Source organism: Paramisgurnus dabryanus, chromosome 2 (genome assembly GCF_030506205.2).
Source record: "Paramisgurnus dabryanus chromosome 2, PD_genome_1.1, whole genome shotgun sequence".
In the NCBI taxonomy this organism is placed as follows: domain Eukaryota; kingdom Metazoa; phylum Chordata; class Actinopteri; order Cypriniformes; family Cobitidae; genus Paramisgurnus; species Paramisgurnus dabryanus.
Genome location: NC_133338.1, coordinates 15,643,817 through 15,661,230, shown reverse-complemented (window position 1 = coordinate 15,661,230; position 17,414 = coordinate 15,643,817). Strand labels below are relative to the sequence as shown.

Sequence of the window (17,414 nt, the reverse complement as noted above, 5' to 3'; positions counted from 1 at the left end):
GAATTATGTTATATGTTTGACAGAAGACTTGCGCTGAACGCGGAGACTTCCGCCACTTAATATGTTCGTGCGGAAACGCACGTATTATGTTCCGCACAGGCGCACACAAAATACTTTCGGTGCACGTGCGCACCGTGCCGAAAGCCCTGAACCGAAACGGTCCGGTTCGAATACACGAACCGTTACACCCCTACAACACAACACATGGTGAAACAAAGACAAAGCGGCCAATAAGACCGAAATCATGACATGTTAAGCATTATTTATATTGTAGAATTACATAACACTTACATTAGATTAAACAAATTACACTGTAACAAGGGCACAAAAAATAAAGTACAGCCTTTGTGAGCAGTCGTAGCCTAGTGTTTAGAGCAGGGGTTCTCAAAGTTTACATTCAAAGGTCCAAATCTGAATTCTCATCACTTTCAAAGGTCCGGAAAAACTTTATGTAAATCACTTGTTTATATAACAAATCAACACAAATAGTTAAGTGTATTTTGCATTTAAAGTAAAAACATGTTTTAAACATAAACACAAGAAATATGCCAAAAGTAACCAGGTGCAAAATACAGAGCAACCTAATTAGAGAAATGGCACAGTTTGTTCTTCATCAGATGCATAAACCATGGCAAAAAAAGTTTAGGCAGAGAAACTGACGAAAATTAGGAGTGCACCTATAAATTGGCTGATGATGCTTGCTATGCTTCTCAATGAATTACGGTGAAATGCTGCTACATCCCAAAGCCAGGGGGCGCTCTCGTGTAGAAACTTAATATGCGCTGCAGACGAAGAACCAGACACACGCAGCTCCAGGAAATGTCTTAAGGATATATTTATATTGCTGTTCTTCAAACCTTTTCAGGTATTTTCATGATAATAAAGAATATGTTTAACGATTATGTTTGACGAGTGTTGCTTTTTCAAATGCATGTTTTAAACGACTCAAAACAACAGTGATTTCAGATTGATAAGGACTTACTGATCAAAAGCCGTAGTACATGAAGTAGCTGTGCATAATATCTGGGTGTGATGGCTACAGCGTGACACAGGAAATTTTTTAATAACTCGTTTTATTTTCGGACCAGGAATACTCTTAAATCTAAAAAGAAAAGAAAACTAAACGAATGGTTTACAAGTTTAAAATGCATTTGTAAAGTAGCAAATGCACATATTTAATCAATCACATAGAAATTAATGCACTTGTTATATGAAGTGGACGCGGGTCCGGATCAAGTTCACGTCGGGTCCGTATCCGGACCGGAGTCAGGACTTTGAGAACCCCTGGTTTAGAGGTTCTGGCTTGAAACCCAAGAGTTGCCGGTTCGAGTCTCATTGCTGGCAGGTGAGGCGCCCTTAAGCAAGGGACAAGTCCCCCATTAGGTGTTAGGTGTGTGTGTGTTTACTACTCACTGGATGAGTTAAATGCAGAGGTCACGTTCCAAGTATACATTGCTAAATCATAACTTTCACTTCACTTAAGTGTAACCGCTCTTTTTCAGAGAACAATAACACTTTACTGTTCCTAACTAAACCCATAAACAGACACACAATTATTTTATTGACCTCAGCAGAAATATCAAAATCAAAGACACACTCTCCTATGCTATGTGTATAATGTCCTGTGGTCCACATGGCTTTATTGGAAATTACCATTTAAAGGCCCACAAACACATTTTGTATAGACCTCTATACACCCCATGTCACATTTAGCAGCCTGGAAAAAAATATTTTTTGTAGATTATAAAAGATAAACATACATTGGTTTCATGTGGACTCTATTTACAAATATACACTATACCCATACAGACCTATGCACAAAAGCAGATATTGTGTTGACACACACTGTAATAGAAGGGCACGCTCATGTACAGGTTTTTGAAACGGGTGCCAGTTTCTTCATTTCAACCCATTCATGTGCAAATGCGGCTTGGATAAAGAAATAGAAAGGGCGACGTGCATGGATGCATTCTGAATGGCCATTTCTACCCCGCATTGACTGGGTTTCAAATGAACTGTATTGTCACTGTGCGAAACAGAGTCATTTCTGTAAGGATGCAAGGGTTTCATTTGGATTAGGTAGTATTAGAATGTAAATGGGGTCTATTAAATATAACTCAACACCATATAATCTGACTACAGTCATTTATTCTGGGCTATTCTGGCTAGACAATAAACACAACGAGAAAGGGACTCTGAAAAAGAGAGAAACAAAATAAACAGGTAAATGAGGAAATGTATGAACAGAAAAAAAACCGTATAGATTGAGGTGAGATGAGTGCAGTCAGTGAAGGGCAGACGATGAGGGAGCTGAGGCGTCGATAGCTTGGGCCTTCAATGGGGTACCAAATGGGGCTGTAACTGGATCCACAACATGCGAGTCAGCACCAGGAACTGGGCTGCTTTGTGCTTCTAATGAGATGCCCTGGCATGCTCTTATGCACGCATTCCAGCCAAACAGAGAGAATGTATGAAAGAGAAAAGGGAGGGGGTATGAAAGATTGGTAAAACTATGTTTGCAGAGAGAAAGTGAAATGGAGAGAAGAAGATAACAACAGTAAGTACCAGCTCATCTGCCAATAATAGAAACCCCAAGTTCCTGTAAACACGACTTCCCCTACCCACTTCACCCGCTCATTATTAGATTTTCTACAGTTCACACTAAAACTTTGTGTTTAGATCCACAGAAATCTGCTTCTGTCCTTTAACCTCCAAAATTCAATTATTCTTTCCTGCTAAGGATTTCTATATTTCCAAACTCTTAATCTGACACCAGAGGTCTGGCCTTTACCCTAAAATCTGCATGTCACAGCATCCCTTTATCAACCCTTATGGTTTATAAAGCAGAGGCATAAATATAGCCACCTTTGGTGAGTCGGTTATACAGCACTTGATTCAAGTGTGAAATGTCAGTGGAAACAGGGCACCAGTTTGTGCTCAAAGTGCCAGAACTCCCTGAAGTTTATGCCTGTAGTGTGACCTCAGCACTGAAACAGAGCTTCTTTGGTGTCATTGACAGGTCTCCCCACACTGCTGTTTCACATTTCTCCCATGCAGCATCTCTATACTCTATCCTCCGAGCAACTCTGCTGGAGCCACAGGGCCACATGTTCTCAGGTGTTCCCTATTGACAGCCTTCATCTGCCATCATAGTCTATACCACCACAATCACAAAGTAAAGTTGGTTGTTACAGATCAACAACAACAAACATATTTAACACATCTTTTGTATTTGTTAAAAAGAGCAAGTTGTGCTGAGTTACAACTGTGTGTCTAATGTATGTACAATAAAATGAAATGTAGTGGTTTAAATTCAAGGATGGTTGTTAGTTTGTTTGCCAAAAGAAACAGTCAAACCTATCAGAACAAGGTTAAATTAATGTAGACTTTCCTTATCCATTTATATTTACACCATTTTTATCCAAACTACCGGTAACTTGCAGAAAATCAAACCCATGACCTCTGAGTTGATAGTCCCATGCTCTATGAGCTTTAGTATATTATTTGAGCCTACAGTAATTAAAGAGCCACACAGATCCAAAATCGAAAATGACCTGCAGTGTGTCATGTAGTTGTCCATCAATGTAAACAATGTGCAAAATAATTGAACCAAAAAGTGCACGATTAATAAATTTATTGGCTTCTAAAGTAGGGAGTCGACTCTGAATCGCCGAAACGAGTCGTCATATGGATTGAAAGTCCTGCCTGACTTTATCCACGTAATACCAACACATTGCATAATAATCTCCGCCTACAGCCTTGCCCGTGGGAGAAACAAAAACCATGACCTGCCCACAGCTAGTCAGTGTGTAAACATCATATCACGCTGTGTTTTCAGTTTGTGTAGTTTTCACTACCAAAGGATGAAGATATATGAAGAATCTGTGGTTAAAATTACTTTTTCATGGAAGGATTTACTAGACGTTTGGCTGTGAAGAATCAGTGGTTAAAATAACTTTTTCACGGAGGGATTTACTAGACGTTTGGCTGTAACGCATGCTCACTTACAGTTTTGTTATGACCCGGTTAGCTTACATAAATGCTTAAATGAGTGTAAAATGTTCATTTCTATCGTCGTTTTTATTGCTTGGATTACTGATGAATGATGTAGTTTTAACTCTTAATATACTGTCAGAGAGTCACGTTAGCAAGCGGCTAACGCATGCTCACTTACGGTTTTGCTATGACCCGGTTAGCTTACATAAATGCTTAAAATGTTAGTTTTTATTTTTATTGCTTGGATTAATGATCAATGATGTGTTTTGATGTTGATAATGTTTTCTCAGTAAATCATGTTAGCACTAGGTCAATACATGTTGTACTATTGTAGGTCTGTGCCACTAATCTGTGGTCTGTGCGAAGAGTCATTTGACCAATCAGAGCAGAGTAGGCTACTGAAAGGTGGGGTTTAGGCAGTCTGAGTCATAGAACGGCTTCACACAAATCGTTTGGGGATCTCTGTGAAATAGGGTAATTTAAAATTTATATTTTGAGAAAATTACAGTGTTTTTTTTGACCTTGCATGCATTTAAACATGTTGTCCAGGACTTATAAACAGTGATAGGACGCCTAAAATTGGCATCTTACTGGCTCTATAAAGGCGGATACTAAATAATTACATATAACTACACAAAGAAACAAATTTGGAATTCAACTTAAAATTAAACTACCAACCCAGGCTTACTCGACAAAGGTACCTCTACCTATATTTCTGCATAACCTAAAATACATTGCTTAGGTAAATATTGATGCATCTTTTGATGGAATGTCCACTAGAGAAACATCTGCGTAATCTTTGATGACAAGTTCATGTCGATTTGCATTATACAATATCAGGAGGATACTTTCCTTCCTTATGGAGCATTGCTACACAACTCCTGATCCAGGCAATGATAATCTCTATGTTGGACTACTGCAATGCTCTCCTTGCTGGCCTTCCTGCACAGAGCATCAAACCACTTCAACTGGTCCAGAACACAGCAGGCCGACTCATCTTCCAAGAGCCCAAAAGGGCTCATGTAACAATGCTCTTTATCTCTCTCCACTGGTAACTGACTGAAGTGTGTTGGGTATGTATAAGTCACTACTGCTCACTTACAAAAACTTTCACTGGCACTGCATCGGCATACTTTTACACTTTACTGCATTCCTACACCCCATTCAGAACCTTACGTTCAGCTAAGGAGTGGCGCCTTGTCTTACCTTCAAAAAAGGGCACTACATCACGTTCCTGCTCATTTTCCTCTATTCCCTGCTGATGGAAAGATCTTCCTTTATGAGTTGATCAGCCATATCTCTCGCTACATTCAAAAAACAACTAAAAACTCTTATTTTACAAATAAACTGACTGTAGACACACCTGTTCCCCTTCGAGGGAACTCGAGCTGCGTCGCCGAAGCTACGCTATGGGAACGCCCTCTGCGTGATTGCGTCTGAAGCACGTATGTCAAATCAGTCCAATGGTCAAGTGACACGTCATAGGCGGGTGACGTGGGAACCAGGAAGCTATAAAAAGAGCACCCAGCAAGCCAACTTCAGCTCTTTGTGCCTCAGCAAGCGAGTGTGTGTCATTATCATGTCTAAGTCCAAACAAAGTTTTAAGGAGTGTGCTTCCCCGTGTCCTCGTTTCATTACGAGCGAGGACTCGCATCATCTCTGTGTTATGTGCCTCGGGGCACAACACGCACGATCATCTCTTGAGAGGGGTGGTTGTGCACATTGTGATAGGATGCCGCTCCGTACGTTGCGCTCGCGGCTCGCACTCTTCGAGGAGGGTGGGGAGCCGCGTGTTCCCCACGGTTCTGGCCCCGCTGCTGCCGAGGCAGAGCGGAAGCTGTGATCGTGGGGATCACAACTAGATCTCGCGGACGAGCTTGAGACGGGTCTCCCCCTTTCTCAGCCTTCACCCGCGGGATCTAGTGCCCCGTCTCTGGATTCGGAAGCACGCGCTGCGGTTTCTTCCGCCCAGGGTGGGAGCCCAGATTTGCATTTATCGTCGTCCGAGGAAGTCGATATTATGTCTGTCGACGTGGTGGACGCTGAGGAGCCTTCTCATTCGTCCCCCGCGTTCGATGATTTGATGGAGGTTGTTACTAATGCCGTGGCTCGCTTAAAATTAGACTGGCCGGCGGAGACTCAGAGCGCGCGTCCTCAGAGTATGTTAGATGAGCGCTTTTTAAAACAGAAACCTCAACCTTCGCGGCGCAACATGCCTTTCTTTCCTGATCTCCACAGCGAGCTGTCGAGATCATGGAAAGCTCCGTATTCAGCCCGTGTTCATACCCCTCACGCCACCATGTATTCCAACATTGTGGGGATGGGTGAGCACGGATATTTAACGATGCCCCGGGTGGAGCAGACGCTTGCGAGCTATCTCTCCCCCGCTGCGGCTTCATCATTAAAATCGCCTTCGCTTCCCACGAAACCAGTTAGGTTAACCTCATCTTTAGTGGGTAAAGCTTATAAGTCTGCAGGGCAGGCTGGGGCTTCACTGCATACCTTAGCTGTCTTACAGGCGTACCAAGCAGAACTGCTTAAAGATTTAGAGGCCGAGGCGGGGGGTACATCTGATTTATTTAAAGAGCTTCGTCGAGTCACTGATGTGTCACTCAGGGCGATTAAAGAAACTGCGAAAGCCGTGGGTAGATCGATGGGAGCTCTCGTAGCCACGGAACGCCATTTATGGCTTAATCTGTCCGAGCTTAAAACCTCAGATAGGGCTTTTCACTTAGACGCGCCCGTTGCGCCCTCCGGTCTCTTCGGCGATGCCGTTAATACTGTCGTCGAGAGATTTGCGGAGGCTCGTAAGCAGTCGGCGGCGTTCGAACGCTATCTCCCCCGCCGTGCTCTTGATTATAGGGCTGCTGGGCGGGAGCAGCCATCGACATCATATAGAGCATCGCAAAAGCATAGTGTTGCCACTCGTGGTCCCCCTCAAAAAAACTGGGGTTCGGGCGGTCGCGCTCAGACATCATCCAAGCAGAAAACAGACCTGAGGGCTGTTATTATGGCGAGGAAGGCGTCGGCTAAAAAGAAGTCCTGAGGGACGTAGTGTCATATTTCCGAGGGCAGCCCCCAATCGGGGAGAGCCGGCAGTCACCTCACAACACGGTGCCCGTCTCTCCTCGATGCCCTCGGGATGCCAGTGTGTTAACCCCGCCGCGGTGTGTGTTTCGGGGCACAGCGGCTTCATATTCTTGTGTGACTCGTGCGCGGGGCACGCAACACCTCTCTCCGAGGAGGGAGGCATTAATATCACCCAGGTTGAACCCTGCCAGTTTGGTTCAGGGCACCGGGAAAAGTTTAAGCAGTACACAAAAAGCCAGTCTCGAGAGGCTGGTCCCCCTTATAGAAAATTTGGCAGCGTGGAAACTGCTGCCAAACGTGTCTCAGTGGGTTCTGCAAATAATAGAAAAGGGCTACAAAATTCAGTTTTGCAACCAGCCACCCCAATTCAACGGCGTGTTATCTACCATAGTGGGTGCTGGGCAGACTCTAACAATGGAACAAGAAGTAAAAACTCTCTTGTGCAAGGAAGCCATAGAATGTGTTCCTCCTCACAACAGGGAGTCAGGGTTTTACAGCCGCTATTTCATAGTTCCAAAGAAAGACGGGGGGTTACGTCCGATTTTAGATCTACGTCATCTGAACCGGTCTGTTGCAAAACTAAAGTTCAAGATGTTAACTATAAAGCAGATCGTCACACAAATCAGATCCGAGGACTGGTTTGTGACGATAGATCTAAAAGACGCGTATTTTCACATATCTATCCTCCCGCAACACAGGAGATTCCTGAGGTTCGCCTTCGGGGGCGTGGCTTACCAATATCGGGTTCTCCCTTTCGGTCTATCTCTGTCACCCCGTACATTTACAAAGTGCATGGATGCAGCGCTGGCTCCATTACGACTCCGGGGCATCCGTGTCTTAAACTACATAGACGATTGGCTAATTTTAGCCCAATCAGAGAGTATGGCAGCGCAGCATCGAGATGCTGTGCTGACCCACATGAGAGAACTGGGGTTAAGGCTAAATGCAAAGAAAAGCATGCTCTCTCCAGTACAGAGGACAGCTTTTCTTGGCGTTATATGGGATTCAACGACAATGCAGGCACATCTGTCCCCTGCTCGTGTGGAATCCATTCTTTTGGCTGTAGGCAGAGTGAAGTTAGGCCAGTCACACACTGTAAAACAATTTCAGAGGTTGTTGGGGCTCATGGCAGCAGCGTCCAATGTGATACCCCTTGGGCTGCTTCACATGAGACCGCTACAGTGGTGGCTCAAAACCAAAGGGTTTTCCCCGAGGGGCAACCCGTTCCGTCTGATCAAGGTCACGCGCAGATGTCTTCGTGCCTTAGATCTTTGGAAGAGACCATGGTTTCTCTCCCAAGGACTGATGTTGGGGGCTCAGTTCCGTCGAGTTACGCTGACAACGGATGCTTCCCTCACAGGCTGGGGAGCAACTATGGGGAGCCATCTGGCTCATGGATTATGGGGGGCCAGACAGCTCAGCTGGCACATAAATTGCCTAGAGATGATGGCAGTGTTCTACGCCCTGAGATGTTTCATCCCTCACCTGCGGGGCCATCACGTGTTAGTCCGGACAGACAACACGTCGGTAGTCGCGTACATCAACCACCAGGGGGGTTTGCGTTCACGCCCTTTGTACAAATTGGCGCGGCATATCCTTCTGTGGACACAGGGGAAGTTGCTGTCCCTCAGAGCAGTGTACATTCCCGGGTGTCTGAATCAGGGAGCAGACGTCCTGTCGAGACAGGGGCTGAGGCCCGGGGAGTGGAGGCTCCACCCTCAGGTGGTGGAGTCCATCTGGACGAGATTTTACCAGGCGGAAGTGGATCTGTTTGCGTCCAGAGAGACGACACACTGTCCGCTATGGTTTTCTCTCACACATCCAGCACCGCTGGGTCTGGATGCCATGGTTCAGCCATGGCCGAGGCTACGGCTGTACGCTTTTCCCCCGATCGCTCTGCTCCCGGGAGTTCTGGAAAGGGTTCGTCGCAACAACGTCCGCTTGTTGTTGGTTGCCCCACTCTGGCCGAACCGAATATGGTTCTCGGACCTGGTGTCCCTCCTCGACGGCTCACCTTGGGAAATACCCGTCAGGAGGGATCTCCTCTCTCTGGCGGGTGGCTCGATTCTTCACCCCCGCCCAGAGTTATGGAAACTGTGGGTCTGGCCACTGAGGGGGCCAGACTCATAGTATCTGGTCTCTCAGCTGAGGCTGCTGAGACCATTCTTCACTCCAGAGCTCCCTCCACGAGGAAGCTTTATGCCTTTAAATGGAGAGTCTTTACTTCCTGGTGCAGCAAACACCTGCATGACCCTGTGAACTGCCCAATTGGTACAGTCTTGGAGTTTCTGCAGGAAAAGTTCACCGCAGGGTTATCTCCTTCTACACTGAAGGTGTATGTGGCGGCCATCTCGGCTTACCATGTTCCTTTGGTCGGGCAATCCCTTGGGAGAGACCCGCTGGTGGTTCGCTTCCTTCGTGGCACTCGGAGGCTGAGGCCTGTAGTCCGACCCAGGGTCCCAGCTTGGGACCTGGCCGTTGTGCTGGAAGGTCTGTCCATGGCTCCGTTTGAGCCCATTGAGACCGTTCCAGTCAAGTTTGTGGCACTTAAGACAGTACTTCTGTTGGCAGTCACTTCTCTGAGGAGAGTGGGTGACCTTCAGGCCCTGTCGGTTTCCCCTACGTGCCTTGAATTCGCACCGGGGATGGTTAAGGCTTTCTTGTACCCAAGGCCCAGCTATGTGCCTAAGGTACCGACTAATGTGCCACGACCTGTCGTACTTCAGGCCCTCTGTCCTCCCCCATTTAGGGATAGGAATCAGGAAAAGCTTAACTTGGTGTGTCCAGTGCGAGCACTGGATGCCTATGTTCACAGATCTTCTTTGTGGAGGAGGTCTGAGCAACTGTTTGTGTGCTTTGGCTCGCCCAAGAAAGGCCTGCCGGCGACCAAGCAGACACTCAGTAAGTGGATAGTTGAGACTATCTCTCTGGCTTATGAGACCACTGGACGGCCTTCACCTATCGCCGTCAGGGCTCATTCTACCCGGGGTATGGCAGCCTCTAAGGCCTTGTGGCTAGGGGCTTCAATGCAGGATGTCTGTGATGCGGCAGGCTGGTCCTCTCCGCTCACATTCGTTCGGTTTTACGAGTTAGATGTTGGTGCTACGCCTGGAGCCCAGGTGCTCATGTCTTAAGCTGTGCGCGTTTTTACACACAGACAGGCATTTGGTAGTATGGTGTTTTGGTACATCGTTCCCATAGCGTAGCTTCGGCGACGCAGCTCGAGTTCCCTCGAAGGGGAACGTCTCGGGTTACGAATGTAACCATTGTTCCCCGAGAAGGGAACGAGACGCTGCGTCTCCCTGCCATACTCCCTGCATCCCTGTCTCGCCTTGCTTCGGCACAATTTAGCTGAAGTTGGCTTGCTGGGTGCTCTTTTTATAGCTTCCTGGTTCCCACGTCACCCGCCTATGACGTGTCACTTGACCATTGGACTGATTTGACATACGTGCTTCAGACGCAATCACGCAGAGGGCGTTCCCATAGCGTAGCTTCGGCGACGCAGCGTCTCGTTCCCTTCTCGGGGAACAATGGTTACATTCGTAACCCGAGACGTTCTATCTTAAAAAAAAACATAACTAACTCTCTTTCTCTCTCAACAGGTATTGTTTCGGAATTGTGAAAACTTGTAACTTGGTATAAGCACCTCTTGTATTATTGCATCCTTATGACAAATCGCTTGATTGTGAGCATCTGCTAAATGCCTAAATGTAAATGTTGATGCTTTGGTTTTTGTTAGTTTTGACACTGAATTTTTAAAAGGTACAAAGCAGACACATACACAAAATAAAACCTGCTCATCTTTGTTAACTCGTTTCCCACCAGCCTTTTTTTTTTACATTTTTTGATTTTTACGTAAGTTTTACAAAATGTTTCAGGAAAATTTTCTTTTATAAATATATAAACACACAATATAAAAAATAAAAGAACAGACCCTCTGCTTTCAAACAAACAAAACAGAAAAAAAGTTTCATCCTATCTTTATTTGTTTTCTTTTTATAGCCTCTCAAATATGGGTAGGTTTCTTAAAAAATACAACATTTTGAGCAAAAAGCTGAAATAATTGCATTTTTGTAAAGAACTTTTGTTAGAGATCAGATTCAGAACCGATGATCAAAACATACATAGAGTTTACAATATTGTTAAATTAGTTCATGCTTTAGTTTTTTATAAATTGGGTAAGAGCGTCACCTGGTGGATGATAGTGGAATTATAGATTACCGTAAAAACTCGTCAGGGAAGTCTCATTGGCAGGGTAACGTCCTCTCTTAATTGACGAGATAACTCGTCAATGCCGGGGCAAGAGTTAAGTAGATTTGTGCCATTCGGTACTTATTTATAGTATATATTTGTATAAAACAAGTTTTTGACAATCCTCAGCCAAACACAATCAATCCTGACAGTAACGACATCATACGTTTATCCACCACAGTCACACAAGCACTGAAGTACTGAAGTATAAACAAGCACCTCTAGTGCCTCTAGTGGACACTCTGAATGAAAGATGCAGCGCATCCAGGAACAACATATTTTAGTTTATGCAGAATTTTAGACAGAGTTCAGTAATTCCAAGGAGCCTTTGTAGAAAATTACTAAATTTGTATGTTTTAATATTTCCTCTAGTTGTCCCAAGTACCTTTGGCGGCCCAGGCCCGCAGTGGGCTGTTGTCGTCTATCACGTGGTAGTAAGTGAGGGGAAGTATGAGGAAAGGGCTGTCACTGGATGTGTCCACTTGAAAGAATACATTCCTCTGGTCCAAACGAACTGTCTCACCCTCCTTAGTCAGGGATGTCTGCAGCAGCTTACCGGTTACCTGAGGAATGGAATTGGAGAGGTGTTGGTGATGGAGATGAATTTGAAAGCAAGTATTGTAGGGGTCAAAATTGGCATTGGAATTTAATTACATTCAATATCAATTACAATGGTTTAAATATTCAGAATTAAGGGGTTGGGGATTATAGATCACCATTGTTTTGTCAGAATATAAATTAATGTTTTTACCTGGCAACCCAGAAGCAGACTCTTACGCATGTTAGCTACACGGATCATAAGACAAGGCCGCCCCTCATGATTGGCAACCACAGCATGCTGACTAAACTTCACAGTTTCACCACGTTTCTTCGGCCGAGCTACCTAGAAAGATAAAGATGTACATAGAGCATGTATGTATTTGAGTAGAGATTTATTCAGTTCCAGAACATCCTAGAGGTCCATTGGTGTTGCTTTATCATTTAAATTCAAGGTTTTGAAAGTTTTACCTTGGCAAGGAATGTTCCAGTGATAAAGATTTCCATCACCATAGTGATGACAAGTTGGACAATAAGCAGTATGATGGCGAGTGGACATTCCTCAGTGATGCAACGAAAGCCGTAGCCAATAGTAGTTTGTGATTCCAGAGAGAAAAGGAATGCCCCTGTCAGAGTTTGGACCTGCATCACACATGGCGTGTGGTTGGATGGAGGGTCAAACTCTGGTGGGCAAGGAACAAAACAGAAATAAAACAGAGATGGAGATAACATGCATGTTTATATAAAAATGTATGTATTCAACATTTTGTTATTGAATGTGGCCTTTGAAAAAAAAAATTATAAAGGATGTTAAAGAAGCATTTGTATCCTTCCTCACCTAGCAAATCTCCATGCACGAGTGCCACCAAGTACCACAGCACTCCAAAGATAAACCAGGTACCAGCAAAGGTGGCTGAAAACAAGAACAGCTTGTAGCGCCACTGCATGTCCAAAAAGGTCGTCCATAGGTCACGCAAGTAAAGTGCCCCACGGCCGCTGACGTGTTCAATAAGTACATTGCTCCGCCCTTCTTTAGACAGCACCCGCCGCCGACGCCTTAATGCGGCAGGTCCGTTCCCTGAAGAAGCCCCACCTCCTCCACCCAATAGTGGCTTTAGAACATCTGTCTGTGTCTGAGAGTGGCAGACCTTCTGTGGGGAGGAGCTACGAGAAGAAGGGGGTGTCGCCGAGGTCATAACTAAAAGGAAAGAGGGAAACGGTCACTGCGTTTACATGCACAGAATAAGTGAATAACCATCAAAAATCAGCTTTTTATAGAAACCTGTTTTCATCCGTTTCCATACAAATCAATTAACCAGATAAACAGAAAACTGCATTTACATGGGATTTGGAGATTTGTCAGGTAACTGTTGTATCTCTTCTCATGTCTTATATAAATGTAACATAAACTTTTATTTTCGCAGTTTGAGTCGAGTACAGACTTACGCATTACGCTTACTTTTACACACAGAGACATGCGCACCTGAACAAAACTGCAAGAAAAGCGGTTAAGGTGTTTACACGCAACGCAAAATCAGGATGATGGGCAAACCTCTGAGGAGGGTAGGTGACCTTTAAGTATTATCTGCTTCTCTTACACAAGGGTCAACCAGCTTCCAAGCAGACCATCAGTAAATAAATTGTGGAAGCTTTTTGCTAGCTTATGAGGTGGGCAGATTGCCTTCACCTTTGCTAATCAGGGCACATTGTACAAGCAGTATGGCATCTTCTCAGGCACTTCTATCTGGGGCTTCATGCAATATGTGTGTAATGCTGCAGGGTGAACCTCTCTTCCTTACCTGGAAATTAGGTTCTTATGTCTTGATCTGTGAATAACACCTTCCCAACAGGACAGACACAACTCATTGTGGCATAGTGGGCACTTCGTTCCTCAAAGTGTCATTTCATGATGCAGCGTGGAGCAGGTTACAGTCATAATGAGACGTTATCATCATTCTTAACCGTCTTTTAACCCCTGGTGATAACAGCGTTATCACAGCATTTTACCCAGGGTTACAAAACCATGTTCTGAAGCAGGGTTAGCACCGCTTTTGGAGAGTTAACCCCATGCTATGAAATGAAGGATTGTCAGAATGTTATGACTTAATGCTTCCCAAAGATCAATAGACTTTGTGGCGGATCCCTCTGGGGTGGGAAAAGTGAAGAATATTGTCATGGTGATGGAAAACGCCTGAATTGCAGTAAAATGATACTGTCACAGGATGCTTAAAACAGCCAAGGATGCAGATGCATACTGTTTTTATTTGTAAGTAAGTAACTTTTACTTATAAACCACATTTAAGGCTTCAGCTCACGCTGGCAAAAGTGCTGTATAGCATATAAATACTGTATGAATGGATGTTCGTGATTGTGTTTGGGGTGGGGCCATGCACGGTGCCAGTGATGCACTTGAGCCACCGTTTTAGCCCTGCACAAATAATCCTATACACAGAAATGGTGAAAAACTGTTTAACAATCTAACACTGCTATTCAGTACTACATAGTTTACATTCTTACATTTCAAATTTTTATACATTTCTAACATTGAGAAACAAATTTGAAGATGGACATGGATTTTAACTATTTGTAATGTGTAAAGCCTTTAAGTATACAATCAGATTGGACAGAACACGTTACAATTTAAGTTGATCTGACATAAAATGAGCGTTTTTTGTATATAACTGATACAGTAGCTTAAGTTTATTGTTAGAAACTCAACACCTTATCGTGTCTGGTAAAAACTAGGTCATCTCTTAACATTTTAGAAATTTCAAAGGGAAAGAGAGAGCGCTCTATGTCTATTTGAATTCTATCTGAAAGATGTGTATCACCCAAGCACATTAGGGACACATTAACTACTCTCCGCAGCATCTAAAAAAACAACTTCTCTAAGTACTGAAATGGGAAAGTGGCTTTCACGGTGATCTTTATCGTGGAGATGTGAGCACGTATTTTCCTCCTGAGGTTTATGTGTGCCAGCAAGGGGTACAGGACTGGGTCTAGGGGCCTGTCCTCATGGTCTGTTAGTCTTTTTGACATTCAAACCCTTCAGCTGCCCAAGCACGTTAAATGCCTCTCATTCACACAGTGGAAGCAGCTGCCCTTATTTAAAGGCTAGTCATCAATGCTAAACAACTCGAATGCCACATTCAGTTGGTAAGTGTAACAAGGATTACTTATCCACCATCCAAAAACATAGGTTGGATGAGTTTTGGGAAGGTTTGGAAAGGATCAGAGATGGAAAAAATACAGTTTTTTACATCCTTTATGTTTGTAACGATAGTCGATAGTCCACTTTAGACAGTGTACTAATAAATACATTAATGAGAGTTAATTGACATGTCCTTAAAATTAATGAGAATAATATGTTCATAAGCAGTTGCAGAGTTACCTATAGTTAGTAAAAGGTCTAAAGTTGACTAGCTAAAATAAAGTGTAACCTTTCTCAGATATCTTGTTGATGATGTTTCCTTTCACCTTTATAAGCTTTTATATAAGCTTTTAGATTGTTTGGTTTTTAACATTCGCAGTTTGAGCGTCCGCCTTTTCTGGCTCATTCTGTTTTGCCATAATTTTTGCCACTTATCTTGAAGAAATATATAAATGCACTTAGGCTTCATTCTATTGTCTATCGATAACCTTTTTAGTTTTAAAAATAACTGTTCTCTAGTACTATGTACAACTAATTTTAAAAGTTTTGAGTAAAATCTGATATGAAAATGCTTTTTATACTCACTATGTACCAGGGCCGGGTCTACGGGGGGGGCTGGGGGGCATTGCCCCCCCAGATTTTCCTTCTGCCCCCCCAAAAATATCCAGCCAACCATAAAATAACGGAGCCTCTTTAAACATAAAACGTATTCTGTTGGCAAAGCTAGTGTTTACAGCTCACGCCCACTACTGTCTGATTGACTTATTCAAGCATTAGAGGTCTCTTCAGCAGCATTTAACTCACAGAAAAAGTACTACTGTTCTCTATGACGGTAACTAAAAAAACCCCGCATCTTTAAAATATATATTAGAAACGATGCAATTTAGTATTACATAAACGTAATAACACAACACATATTAAATTGAAACTTTTTTATAGTAAAACATGCCCAAAATAGCCCCTTATCTTAGACTCACCTCATTATATATTCATGCAAATACAACAGCCAATGGCAAGTCTCCAGCAGCATTTAATGTGTTTGTTTTAGACGTAGTTCTGTTTATTAAAATTAGAATATGCAGTTTGGTTGTGGCATACTATATAGTAGATATAATTGATATAAGATGGTTATACAGTAAATATACAGTATTGTAACAGCTGAGCATTGCGTGCAGTTTTACAATCAAACTTTAGCGTTTTTTTCATCGTCATTCATCATCAGCTCATTCAGCTCACGTTTGAGAAAATCTTCACACGCAAAAATCTACAGACTTTTAAGTTCAGGAGGAGCTTTCACTCCGCAAGGTCATCGTAAGGTTAAACGTTGTATTTTATAATGTTGCGTTGTATTATAATATCTAATTTGCTGTGTTATGTACAAAGCAGTTTGATTTATCTTTGGTCTCGTGGCAAACACACTTACAGTATTTTAGGGATTGTGCTTTTGTCTGGTTCTGTTACAGGATAACCTTTGACAAATTTGTCATGCATGTCAAATTGCTTTCATGATGTTTCAATATAGATTATTTAAAGCATTGTTCTTTGTTGTGATATTTGAGGTTGTTGCTGCAGCAGCATGATAGGGTCAGGAATTAATGAAAATATAGCTTATCACATATCACATTGAAAATGCATTATTTTAAATGAAGAAAATGTTTGAGAAGTGGAAATAAAGTGCCCAACAAGTGTTTATTTAGAAGAAAGGCATATGTTGGGTAGGTATAAGAATGGCTTTAATTTATCTATAAGTGAAACTGTCATGTGAGACAGAGGTAGTGATAAACGCAATGTGCAAACATCTGTTTGTGGTGGTCAATTTTAATTTTGTGGCGGACTGAGAAATAAATAACTGTATGGGAATATACAACGACTCTCTCACTTGTATGATTTTACAGCAGGCAGCGCAAATATAACGACACGCCTATAATCCCTCCCACTGCGAAGTGATACTAAACTCGATGGAAAAGTTAACCACGCCAAAGTGAGGTGAGCTGACCCAAACTAAACTAAACCGTGGGGTACTATGCAATGGAAAAGCGCCAGTTGTGCTCCCCAACATTAAATTACACATTAAATTGGTAGCGCTAGTTAATGCTATATGCTAGCATTTAGGCTGATGTTCTACTATTGACGTTACAGTTATGTTTTGCGTTACAGTTACGTTTTGTGTTACAGTTCCGAAAAAAACAAACTTACCACTCAGAAAAGTCCATTAACAACCTCCAAACAATTTATTATTCCTTAAAATCTATATCTTCGTCTGATACATGCTCAACCATTAAGGACCCTATTTTAATGATCTAAACGCATTGGCTAAAGTGCCCGGTGCACAGTCTAAATGGGCGTATCCAAATCCATTTTTTGTTAATTTAATGACAGGAAAAATGGT

The 17,414-nt window shown here is 43.2% G+C and overlaps 1 protein-coding gene across 1 annotated transcript in view; it reads right to left on the bottom strand.

Annotated features, from left to right (window-relative positions):
* kcnj10a (potassium inwardly rectifying channel subfamily J member 10a) overlaps positions 1–17,414 on the bottom strand; it is a 34,859-nt gene that overhangs the window by 14,080 nt on the left and 3,365 nt on the right. The window contains exons 2-5 of the mRNA XM_065294387.2: positions 12,713–13,072; positions 12,346–12,557; positions 12,089–12,220; positions 11,723–11,900 (exon numbers count right to left, since the gene is read on the bottom strand). Of these exons, the coding sequence (XP_065150459.1) occupies positions 11,723–11,900; positions 12,089–12,220; positions 12,346–12,557; positions 12,713–13,070 (880 nt within the window). The 5' untranslated portion in view covers positions 13,071–13,072. The remainder of the gene's footprint in view (positions 1–11,722; positions 11,901–12,088; positions 12,221–12,345; positions 12,558–12,712; positions 13,073–17,414) is intronic.